This window comes from Bombina bombina, chromosome 4, assembly GCF_027579735.1.
Source record: "Bombina bombina isolate aBomBom1 chromosome 4, aBomBom1.pri, whole genome shotgun sequence".
In the NCBI taxonomy this organism is placed as follows: domain Eukaryota; kingdom Metazoa; phylum Chordata; class Amphibia; order Anura; family Bombinatoridae; genus Bombina; species Bombina bombina.
In genome coordinates, this window is record NC_069502.1 from 1,019,185,367 (window position 1) to 1,019,198,523 (window position 13,157).

The 13,157-nt window shown below is 39.1% G+C and overlaps 1 protein-coding gene across 1 annotated transcript in view; it reads right to left on the reverse strand.

Moving 5' to 3' along the window:
• PCSK2 (proprotein convertase subtilisin/kexin type 2) overlaps positions 1-13,157 on the reverse strand; it is a 454,748-nt gene that overhangs the window by 250,108 nt on the left and 191,483 nt on the right. Inside the window, exon 4 of the mRNA XM_053712119.1 lies at positions 6,066-6,174. Within this exon, the coding sequence (XP_053568094.1) occupies positions 6,066-6,174 (109 nt within the window). The remainder of the gene's footprint in view (positions 1-6,065; positions 6,175-13,157) is intronic.

The following is a 13,157-nucleotide window of genomic DNA, read 5'->3' on the forward strand; positions in this document are numbered from 1 at the left end:
TGGTAGTCATTTATATATAGGGAAGTAAAAGGGTATGTCTGGCACTCCTGTATATCTGAATTGTGGGTAGGAAAAAGTTGACCCTTAGTGAAGGAGGAGAAGTTTTATGTACTGTATACCCAAATCAGTGGTGAATGGGGTAGCTTTGTGCGCTTCCTCAAATGGATATCGTGTGTGTGCAAACAATGAAAAGATATATGACAACTTAACAACAAATCTCAACAGATAACAGAATAACAATTAATGTCACCAATGTCCCCTGCCCTGTCAATGCAGTGCTAGAGGAAACAATTCCTATGACGTAGGATAATAAAACAAAGAATTGCTATAATAATGAGGGAAGTATCCCAAACATCTTGCCCTTAAACAAAAACATCAATAAATATATATCATACGACCTGTGGCCTTGCCAGGCTAATGAGTGTCCTGTCAGATAAGAGAGTATAGTCTGCTAAGTATTGTCCCTGGTGTTTAACAGAGGTCCAGCTGCTCCAGGTTGCGTAGCGGTGCCCTCTCCGGAGATTCTGTTGGAGCAGGGTCTGTCCTGCCTGGATATGTAGGTGGGTCCACCTGGGGGGATGGTCTGGATCCAGGTGTTGTGATAGATATTTTCAGGGCTTTGCAAAAGACTTGTAGACCGTGGTGGTATCTCCTCTTGTTGCAATTATGCTCACTGTGAAGCCCCAGCGGTACATAACATTGTGATGTGGCAGTGTGGAGGTTATGAAATGAAGATGCTTCCTTTTTTTGTAATGTTGTATTCAGTTGCCTACATGGGTTATGTTTTGCTTCTGCCTGGCACATTTCAAAATTTCCTCCGTATCCTTGAAATGCAGCAGTTTGATTACAACATCTCTTGGGGGTGCTTTTGAGGGTGGCTTTGCCCTCAGTGCTTGGTGGACTCTTTCAATTGGTACCTCCGGTGCATTGCTGATGCCTTTTAATGTCCTGAAGAGATCCTGAAGGCACCCCTCTAATGCCACTGGTAGAACAGTTTCAAGGATGCCCTGGATTCGTAGGTTGTTTCTTCTCCCCCTATTGTCTAGATCTTATACCTTTTCCAATAGGTGATGAATTGTTTCGTCCTGATCATAGACTAGGCGGGATAAATGTTGGACATCATTGTAAGTAGTGTTGTGGTTCTCTTCCAGTGTAGAGACTCTTTTAGTCACTTTCATAAGGTCTTTTATCATTTCGCCATACCATCCTTTAACTTCCGTTATCATTTCTTTGATGTCTTCCTTGGTGCATAATCATTTTAGATTGTCTTTAGTGAGGTTCATAGAGTCAGATGAGGTGTAAGGCTTATTTTGAGAGGTTTCTCCCTAGTGGGTGCAATCTGTTATGCTTGGGTTGGAGGGTAGAGGGATGACCTCTGTAGGTTTCAGGTACTGCTGCATTGTTTTAGTGTTAGTGTGCCCTTCCGGCTTATTAGATCTGCGCCTTGGCATGTTATTGTAAATAATACGACTGTTAGGGACCATAACTGTAATATAAGATTTGTTTTTATGAATACTAAATGTACAGGAAAAGTAATTGTATTTTTGTCTCATAAAATTTATATAAGATTCAACCAATTTTTACTGTTGAATCTAATATAGTTATGAGTGTAGTTTAGTATATTTTTAAAGAACTATAATATTGGTGCATAATCACTTGTATATGGTAGTTATATATATTAAATATTAGAATCAATTATAGTTAGTTCCTCAAAAAATATTACACTGCAGGTATATAAATAACATATATGATATCATTTAAGGCAAGAGTATAAGTTTGTGTGCCAAAGGATTACCAAGATAGAATGATAGGTAGTCTTACCACTAGCGGTATGAAATGAGTAGGCAGCCCATAGTAAAGATGAGTGAGCAGCATGGAGAGAAGACCAGAAAGAGTGCATCGATTAGGATCTGAAACAAGCGTGCAGTCTGTGTGATGTCAGAGTGGAGTCAGCGTGTAGTCAGAGTGTGGTAGGTCTCAGGATGATGATGCTCCGAAGTTAGAGTGGAAGGAGACAAAATCCGTATGCAGCTGAATAGATTGAACGAACACAACCAAATGACGGTTATTAAATCTTGAAAGTCTGTAAAGCACAAGCAGAGCTAAACTGAAGAGTAAAATTACTTCAATACCAAGTAATGAAGAAAACGGATACAGCCCTTAAATAGTGTGTATTAGAAGTCCATGCCTCTTAAAGGGGTATATGTTACAATAACAGTGTAATTAGCTAAGGCTCCGGTGCAATGTCTCCTCTGTTGCAGTGTGCAAGCCAATTAGGGACCCCAGTTGTCTGTTGGTCTTATGTATACTAACACTGTATGTGCTGAAGGGGCTTGATTATTGCTGTCTTAGGGCATGTATCGTTCCCAGCACTTTCTTCTGTAGCTATCTAGTTCTGCTGTGTTTTACAACTTTGTTTGCTATGCCCCTGAATACGTGGGGTGTGGGGGAGACAAGGCAGAGTGTCCAGTGTGGAGAGTGGACTGAATATGGGCCCTTTCAGTAGCGTGCCCTCAGAATGCCTGTCAGGACTACCACGGGGTGTCTGGCTTAGGGCTCAGAGACTGACCTGTTGCGCTATGTGTGCACTTCTGTATTTTATATGCAGGACGGTCCGGGAGCCTGAAGATGTGCGGCTGTATCTTTGAGTCCCCAACAGCCGTTACTGGAACTTTGCTTGCCGGGCTGTGGCATAAAAATCTCTCTGTGGCGTATTATGCCTAATAGCAGTTGTGGTGGTAGCCAGCGATTCCACCAAGGTGAGCTGCATGGTCCAGGGTGTAGATGCTCTCTTGGCCGCAGGTTCTAGGTGGTTTAGTCAGCCGTAGTTATCGGGGCTGATGGAATGGGCCTAGGAGCTGTTTTAGTATTCGGCCATCTCTCTAAGCGGCCAAGCTCCCCAGTTTTTTTTTTATTTTTAAGTAATGTTAGCATTTTTATTTTAATTGTTTGTAACTTGGTATTTTTTAATTAAGGTAATTGGGTTTAATTTAGGGAGTGTTAGGTTAGGGGGTGTTAAGTTAGGGGCCTTAATAATTTAATTAGTTATTTGCGTTGTGGAAGGTTGGCAGATTAGGGGTTAATAGGTTAATTAGATGTTTTGCAATGTGAGGGTTGGCGGATTAGGGGTTAATATAGTTTATTAATTATTGCGGTGGGAGTTGGCGTTTGACAGGCAAATAGATATTGTGCATGCGTTAGGCGTTAGTTATTTTCAGGAGGTAGATAGATATTGCGCATGCGTTAGGTGTAAGTTAATATTTTCAGCCAGTTAGGGGAGTTACAGTGCTTACATTTTCACAATACAACAAACTAATTCACAAACTGTATCCCCTTAGTTTAGACTCAAAAATTGTGAACTGGGTAAAATCCTGGCGTAAGGATAGAAAACAGAGTGTCTTACGACTCTCAGCAGAGGGGGCAATTACTAGTGGGGTTCCTCAAGGGTCAGTTCTGGGACCTGTTTTGTTTAACATATTTATCAGTGATATCCTCAAAGGGCTAAAGGGGAAAGTATGCAGTTGATACAAACATTTGTAATAGAGTAGATGTGTTCCAGTGGGGTGGACCAAATAAACAGTGATATAAAAAATTGGAGGATTAGACATCTGACTGGGTTCTAAAGTTTAACACTGTAAAGCGCAAAATTATGCATTTAGGAAAGAAAAATCCAAATGTTAATTGCAGACTCGATGAAACTTTATTAACTGTTACAAATGAGGAATTGGAATTGGGAATTATTATTTCAAATTATTTAAAATTTAGTAAGCAATGTAGTAATGCAGCGAGTAAGGCAAGTAGAATGATTGGGTGTATTAGTAAAGGTATTTGCAGCCGACATATGCCTAGATTACGAGTTTTGTGTTAACAGGGGTGCGCTGCTAACTTGCAGTTTTTTCTCACCGCTCACTTCCCTGCAGCGCTGGTATTACGGGTTTTTATCAACCCGGCGTTAACAGGCAAGAAGTGAGCGTAGAGCAAAATTGCGCTCCACACTGTACTCCAATACCAGCGCTGCTTAAGTCAGCGGTGAGCTGGTTGTACGTGCTCATGCATGATTTCCTCATAGACATCAATGGGGAGAGCCGGTTGAGAAAAAGTCTAACACCTGCAAAAAAGCAGCGTAAAACTCAGTAACGCAGCCCCATTGTTTCCTATGGGGAAATAAAAGTTATGTTTACACCTAACACCCTAACATGAACCCTGAGTCTAAACACCGCTAACCTTACACTTATTAACCCCTAATCTGCTGCCCCGACATCGCTGACACCTACATTATACTTATTAACCCCTAATCTGCTTCTCCGGACATCGCCGCCAACTACATTATATTAATTAACCCCTAATCTGCTGCCCCCAACGTTGCCGACACCTACATTATATTTATTAACCCCTAATCTGCAGCCCCTAACATCGCCGCAACCTACCTACATTTATTAACCCCTAATCTGCCGCCCCCAACATTACCGCCACTATTCTAAATGTATTAACCCCTAAACCTAAGTCTAACCCTAACACCCCCTAACTTAAATATAATTTAAATAAATCTAAATAAAATTCCTATCATTAACTAAATTATACCTATTTTTTTAGTTAGGGTTTTATTTGGGGGGTTGGTTGTGTGGGTGGTGGATTTTACTGTTGGGGGGTATTTGTATTTTTTATTTACAGGTAAAAGAGCTGATTTCTTTGGTGCAATGCCCCGCAAAAGGCCAATTTTCAAGGGCTATTGATAGTTTAGTTTAGGCTAGGGTTTTTTTTTATTTTGGGGGGGCTTTTTTATTTTTATAGAGCTCTTAGATTAGGTGTAATTAGTTTAAAATCTTGTAATTTGTTTTTTATTTTCTGTAATTTAGTGTTTGTTTTTTTGTAATTTAGCTAATTGTATTTAATTTATTTAATTGTATCTAATTTAGGTAAGTTATTTAATTGTAGTGTAGTGTTAGGTGTTAGTGTAACTTAGGTTAGGTTTTATTTTACAGGTAAATTTGTATTTATTTTAGCTAGGTAGTTATTAAATAGCACTGCGGAATCTGTTGGCGCTCTACAAATAACCGATAATAATAATAATAATAACTATTTAGTAACTATTCTACCTAGTTAAAATAAATACAAACTTGCCTGTAAAATTAAGAACAGGGGGTCTTGATATCAAGCTGAAGGGTAGTAGATTCAGGAGTAATTTGCGGAAACATTTTATTACAGAAGGGATGATTAACTCATGGAATAAACTTCCACAAGAGGTGGAAATGACAAACACTGTGGGGGACTTCAAGAATGCCTGGAATAAGTATAAGGCTATTCTACAAATTAAACAAGTTTATAGTTTTAGGAAATATTGGGCAGAATTGTTGGGCCTTTGGTTCTCATCAGCTGTCAAAATCTATGGGGGGGTTTTCTATCAATAATAATAAGTATTTTTTTTAGTAAAATACTTACTGTAATTGGACAGCCATTGCAGATTTATAACATGGCCTGCCAAACAAGTCCAAACAGAGCATGCATGTGCATTCCAACTGTCTTATTGTGGATGCTTAGTGGGTGCACTTGAAAATAATTTCTGATGGTGTACAGGAAAATTACTTCCCTTTGTTTTAAACCAATTAAATATTAGTGTCTATTGATTTACAAATGATGTATTATTAAAGTCTTCTTATTCATTTATGGGATAACCCTGAATTCAAGGTGATGTGTCTGTATTGAAGTGCATTTATGCATTATGTTGCTACATGTTCTTGGTTACACTAATATTGACTTTATTTAGTTTTCCTCTCTTAAATACTGCTGTAAATATTTGGTCTCAATGGCAGTACTCCAAAAGATATAGCACACCTTTGTTGACTTTTAATTTTGCCACAGATCAACACTAGCCATCACTGTCAATTACGTTGATTAATTATTGAAAGCAGATCTAGAAAAATAGATTGATATTATTCCTAAATGTAGTTAAAACAATGGAATGCTTTAATCATCTGCATATTTAAGTCATACATTTAAAATAATAGCTAATTATTTTGTGTTTAATAATTTATTTTTATTTGTCATAAATGTAACATATAACTTACCATCATCCATAATTGCTATGGTAACTCCTTTCCCTGTATATCCCATCTCCCAAGCTTCCGCTACATTTAAGTCAAGTCCAGGAGTCCCATCTGCTTGACCTGTGTTGATCTAATAAACCAATTCAAAATAATTGTATTAAAAATATATAATAGAATGCCGGGCTACAGAAAATCAAGTACAATTCTAAAGTATATTTACAAGTATACAACACTGGGTGAGTCAGCTTATCTAAAATCACTCTTTTTTTTTTTTTTGAGAAGACAGAAAATGTTAATAGATTTGAAATATATTAGAGGTTTAATAATCACATTCCTGCCAAGGTCTATGAAAAACTTGAGCCATATATAAAACACATTTTTCACATAAAGGTTAAAACCACTATTCTTTCCATTTCCACTTTCATAACTTCCTTCAAAAAGTTCACACTTAGTGAAACCCCCTTTTCAACACTGAAAGCTTTCAGATCTTTACAAATAAACACACAGCATTGTGAATATGGTCACATTTATTAAAGCAAGCAACAATTTAAAAAAATTACTAAAATTTTAATTAAATTTACCATTATAAAGGTGGCAGAAACTGAAATCCCTGAACCCCAAACATGGAGAGATCAGCGGCCCTGAGTGAATTTATTGTGGAACCACTGCCAAGCTTCACCCATAAAAAATTAGAAACAGGCCAATAGGGAATTGGCTGGCAAGCAGACCCTCTGGGACAGGTGCTCCAGGCTCCGATCTGCAGCATCATGCATCCTCAATAGCTCAGAGGCAGTGAGCCGTTTAGCTGCCCTCCATTGATTGTGCAACATGGATGCTTGATAATAGTTACTATCTCACTATGAGCTAGCGCCACCCAGTGGTAGCTCTTTGTGACCCATACTATGCTCCAATAGAGGCGGCTCTCCAAGCTGCCTCTATGATGGAGCTAAACAACTCAGCCAGACAGCCAATTTGAAAGGTCACTCTTGTCTGGGAAGGTGTGCCAGGTGACTGTGCAGAAGCCGAGGAACTACACTTATACATGCATGAGACGAATGGTGAGGAGGAGACAGCCAGACAGAAGAGCTGTGATCTGCTGTAAAACTCACTGATCAATTATAATAAGTTGAAGTTCATTGATCAATCATGCATCCATTGAAGTTAGTTTATCAAATACTATTGCAGCATGCAACATGTAATGTTTATGTTGCATGCTGCAATTATTGCAATAGTATTCGATTAACAACTTAACCAGGGGCAGGAACACATTGGTAGCTCATTTTGGTGGTGAGCCCACGGCAGTCAGCATTCAGAGACAGAATCAGTCCCAGACCACCATCGCTCCTTTCCTGTGTCTCGACTGTCATCTAGAGAAGAAATGAGGCTGGCTACCTCAAAAAATGCACCTTGTGTGTGTTTAAAATAAGTGATGGATTCTTTAAAATAATGCACAAGGAGAGTCAGCTAATAATGCAGATGTGCAATGGCAAGCATTTCACCACCCCTCACAGACATTTTATTTTAATAGAGAGAGAGAGAGACTTTATAAGATGTAGGGACTGCACTGATTATGTGGTTCTGTACTTCCACAAATCCACAGAGATTGTACTTGCAGGGTTAGTAAATGGTGCTAGCTGTGAAGTAGAAGCCACCCTGCTACTTTGTGATGTGATGTGCTGAGCTAGAAGGAGTACTCTGTGGTCACTGCTTAAAGTCCCGGAATGCTGGAAAAGTGCCAGACAAGAGCTGTGCCTAATACGTTATTTGCTGCTCTTCAGTGCCCTTCTCCCCTGCCCCCACACTCTGGTCTGTAGCTGCTTATTGATTAGTGTCAAAGTTTTAGAGCTTCCTTCTTACTTACTTTCCCAGCCCTTGAGTTCTTTCCTCTGGCTTCTCCCTGCTGCCCCTCCCACACATGTGGTGCTGCCGTTGTCTGTGAGATAGCGCACACACCAGACCAGAAGTCAGAACACAAATTTTACGGTAACAGGGACAGAGGGAGTTTAATGTTTACAGGTTTCCTTAGCCCAGGGGTCTCTGCATCTATGTGGGATTTGTCAAGCTACCAAAGTTTATTTGTCTTACCTGTTATGTATTAGAAATGTACCTATGTAATTTTCATTGTGTAGTGCATATTTCAGAAAGTGCATATATTTGTGGGGGGGGGGGGGGGGGGGGAGAATCCTTTGTGTGCTATGATTAATAACTGACCATAGCAAATTGTGTTATCATTTCATACAAAAATGTTGCTAAAAATAAAGTGTGGTGTTGTTAATAATAAGTAGAGCCTGCTTCTTATTAGCAGTTACAGTAGGAAATAGCCATTAGGGGAGGCAAAGTTGCTGTTCCTGGGCCACTGTTTTATACTTGGTTGCCCTCCCCTGCTTCCCTCTTACACCAGACACTACATAAGCATTGGTTCTCAGGTTGCCTGCAGGTACCAGGCAGGCTTTTTAAGTGGAGGGGGTGTCATTTCATTATTGGACCCAGGCAGCACAATGTCTTGAGCTGGCCCTGTGTGTGACACTGTGTACAATATCACCCAACAACAATAATATCATCATTTATATAAAATATATACTGTATACTGTGAGGCTGCTGTATATTTAACATTCATACGCCTAGATTACGAGTTTGGTGTTAGCCTTAAAAAGCAGTGTTGAGAGGTCCCAACGCTGCTTTTTAACGCCCGCTGGTATTACGAGTCAGGCAGGTACAGGTGTACTTTTCTTCAACGACATGAGGCTACCGCAAATCCCCTTACATCAATTGTGTATCCTATCTTTTCCATGGGATTTTCCTAACACTGGTATTACGAGTCTTGGAAGAAGTGAGCGGTAGACCCTCTCCTGTCAAGACTCCTACCGCATTTAAAAGTCAGTAGTTAAGAGTTTTATGGGCTAACACCGGAACATAAAACTCTTAACTAAAATGCTAAAAGTACACTAACACACCTAAACTACCTATTAACCCCTAAACCGAGCCCCCCCCCCACATTGGAAACACTTTAATAAATATATTAACCCCTAATCTGCCGATCGGACATTGATGCCACTTTAATAAATATATTAACCCCTCCTGCCTCGCAAACACTAGTTAAATTTTATTAACCCCTAATCTGCCGTCCCTAACATCGCCGACACCTACTTACATTTATTAACCCCTAATCTGCCACCCCCAACGTCGCTGCTACTATATTAAAGGTATTAACCCCTAAACCTAAGTCTAACCCTAACCCCCCTAAATTAAATATAATTTAAATTAAACAAAATAAATTTAACATAATTAAATAAATTAATCCTATTTAAAACTAAATACTTACCGATAAAATAAACCCTAAGCTAGCTACAATATAACTAATAGTTACACTGTAGCTAGCTAAGGGTTTATTTTTATTTTACAGGCAACTTTGTATTTATTTTAACTAGGTAGAATAGTTATTAAATAGTTATTAACTATTTAATAACTACCTAGCTAAAATAAGTACAAAATTACCTGTAAAATAAATCCTAACCTAAGTTACAATTACACCCAACACTACAATATCATTAAATAAATTACCTAAACTATCTACAATTAATTACAATTAAATTAAATAAACTAAAGTACGAAAAACAACAAACACTAAATTACAGAAAAAAAAAAAGAATTACAAGAATTTTAAACTAATTACACCTAATCTAATCCCCCTAATAAAATAAAAAAGCCCCCCAAAATAATAAAATTCCCTACCCTATACTAAATTACAAATATCCCTTAAAAGGGTCATTTGCGGGGCATTGCCCCAAAGTAATCAGCTCTTTCACCTGTAAAAAAAATACAATACCCCCCAAACATTAAAACCCACCACCCACACACCCAACCCTACTCTAAAACCCACCCAATCCCCCCCTTAAAAAAAACTAACGCTACCCCCCTGAAGATCTCCCTACCTTGAGCCGTCTTCACCCAGCCGGGCACAAGTGGACCTCCAGAGGGGCAGAAGTCTTCATCCGATCCGGGCAGAAGAGGTCCTCCAAGCGGCAGAAGTCTTCATCCAAGCAGCATCTTCTATCTTCATCCATCCGGAGCGGAGCGGGTCCATCTTCAAACGACATCCTAACACTGAATGAAGGTTCCTTTAAATGACGTCATCCAAGATGGCGTCCCTTGAATTCCGATTGGCTGATAGGATTCTATCAACCAATCGGAATTAAGGTAGGAAAAATCCTATTGGCTGATCCAATCAGTCAATAGGATTGAAGTTCAATTCTATTGGCTGATTGGATCAGCCAATAGGATTGAGCTCACATTCTATTGGCTGTTCCAATAACTATTGTACCTAGATATAATAATAGAAAGTTGCCTGTAAAATAAATATAAATCCTAAACTAGCTACAATGTAACTATTAGTTATATTGTAGCTATCTTACGGCTAGATTTAGAGTTTTGCGGCCAAAGGGGTGCGTTAGCTACACGTGTTTTTTTCCCCCCGCACCTTTTAAACAACACTGTTATTTAGAGTTCTCTGAAGGGCTGCGTTAGGCTCCAAAAAGGGAGCGTAGAGCATAATTTACCGCCACTTCAACTCTCAATACCAGCGTTGCTTACGGACGCGGCCAGCTTCAAAAACGTGCTCGTGCACGATTCCCCCATAGGAAACAATGGGGCAGTTTGAGCTTGAAAAAAACCTAACACCTGCAAAAAAGCAGCGTTCAGCTCCTAACGCAGCCCCATTGTTTCCTATGGGGAAACACTTCCTAAGTCTGCACCTAACACCCTAACATGTACCCCGAGTCTAAACACCCCTAACCTTACACTTATTAACCCCTAATCTGCTGCCCCCGCTATCGCTGACCCCTGCATTTTATTATTAACCTCTAATCTGCCGCTCCGTACACCGCCACAACCTACATTATAGCTATGTACCCCTAATCTGCTGCCCCTAACATCGCCGACCCCTATATTATATTTATTAACCCCTAATATGCTCCCCCAACGTCGCCGCTACCTACCTACACTTATTATCCCCTAATCTGCCGACCGGACCTCGCCGCTACTCTAATAAATGTATTAACCCCTAAACCGCCGCACTCCCGTCACAAAAACCCTATAATAAATAGTATTAACCCCTAATTTTCCCTCCCTAACATCGCCGACACCTAACTTCAACTGTTAACCCCTAATCTGCCGACCGGACCTCGCCGCTACTATAATAAATGTATTAACCCCTAAAGCTAAGTCTAACCCTAACCCTAACACCCCCCTAAGTTAAATATAATTTAAATCTAATGAAATAAAATAAATCTTATTAAATAAATTAATCCTATTTAAAGCTAAATACTTACCTGTAAAATAAACCCTAATATAGCTACAATATAATGAATAATTATATTGTAGCTATTTTAGGATTTATATTTATTTTACAGGCAACTTTGTATTTATTTTAACCAGGTACAATAGCTATTAAATAGTTAATAACTATTTAATAGCTATCTGGTTAAAATAAATACAAAATTACCTGTAAAATAAATCCTAACCTAAGTTACAATTAAACCTAACACTACACTATCAATAAATTAATTAAATAAACTACCTACAATTATCTACAATTAAATCAACTAAACTAAATTACAAAAAAAAAAACACTAAATTACAAAAAATAAAAAAATGACTACAAGAATTTTAAACTAATTACACCTACTCTAAGCCCCCTAAAAAAATAACAAAGCCCCCCAAAATAAAAAAATGCTCTACCCTATTCTAAAATAAAATGTTAACAGCTCTTTTACCTTACCAGCCCTTAAAAGGGCCTTTGCAGGGCATGCTCCAAAGTAAACAGCTCTTTTGCATTTTAAAAAAACATACAATACCCCCCCAACATTACAAACCACCACCCACTAATTCATTAAGATGTATTGGTACCAATAACAGTATACTAATCCAGAAATGCAATACACTACATTTTACTAAATAACAATAGGGTTACATGATTTACCAAGATGAGTTTTGCACATGTTGAACATGAGCAAAGCTAGTCTAAGCTATTTTTGAGTTTATGCCTTATTGTAGGGTCATATTTGGTAAAATATGTTGTAATTTAGTATCTAGATAAGTAGATGAATGAGTCAGTATGATTCCTAACATATGCGCAAGAGAGAGAGCCTGCATAGTATGTTCCATAGCACAACAGTTTGCAAGTCCCCCAGAAAGCCTAGAACTTTCCAGCTTTAGACAGCTGCTCAGCTACAGGCAATAGAGGTGGGTGAGAGACACTACAACACCAGCTTCTCCTTTCTTGCTCTGCCTTCTGTCAGGTTACTCAGTCTCCTCACTCAGATCCAGGTCACATTCTTCAAGCCACTCCCAAGAGCAGCATCAGTCAGAAATGTAACCTGACTCAGAAATCAGAGTTTTCAGCTGGGGCAGGGTTAAGAAAAAATACAGAGGACCTCTCTGCAAACACTTTTGTATTAACTGGATGATCCTCTGTTATAAAATACTGGCAGCACTGTCATTTATTTGCTGCATTCATGGCTTCAGTCCTTCATTTAGATCTTAGGTTTTAATCTATCCAGCTGATCGCCATATCACATCGCATAGAGGAATTTTGTGAGTTATTAGCAAAAAGAGAAACAAGTTTCTCTTTTCTGTTTATACCAATAAATGCATTCTGTAACCTCTAAAACACCTTACTGGGGGCTCAGGATTAATTGGTGTACTGCACTCTGGCATTTCTACTTGTTATTCTGCCTCTGTTCTATATCAATAGTGCAGTTCAACCAAACAAGAGGACAGCAGCGTTCAGCCTATGAACACCCTGCAGCTGCTGGCAAGTGCAGATACTCACCTCCATCCTTCTTACACCATCATGTAAAAATTGTGAAACTCTTCTAGGCTGCTGCCATTTAAATCAAAAGGGTGGCCTGGGATTAGGGTTGCCACCTCAGCCATGTTTTCCTGGACACTTATGAGTTACACATGCTGCAGGGTGTGCAGGGAGGAACATGTATTGTGTTTCTGTACAGCACTATTCATATTCCTCCCTGCACACCCTGCAGCACGTGTAACTTATAAGTGTTCTGTATTTTAAGGGATGGGTGGCAACCCTACCTGGGATACACATGCACACAC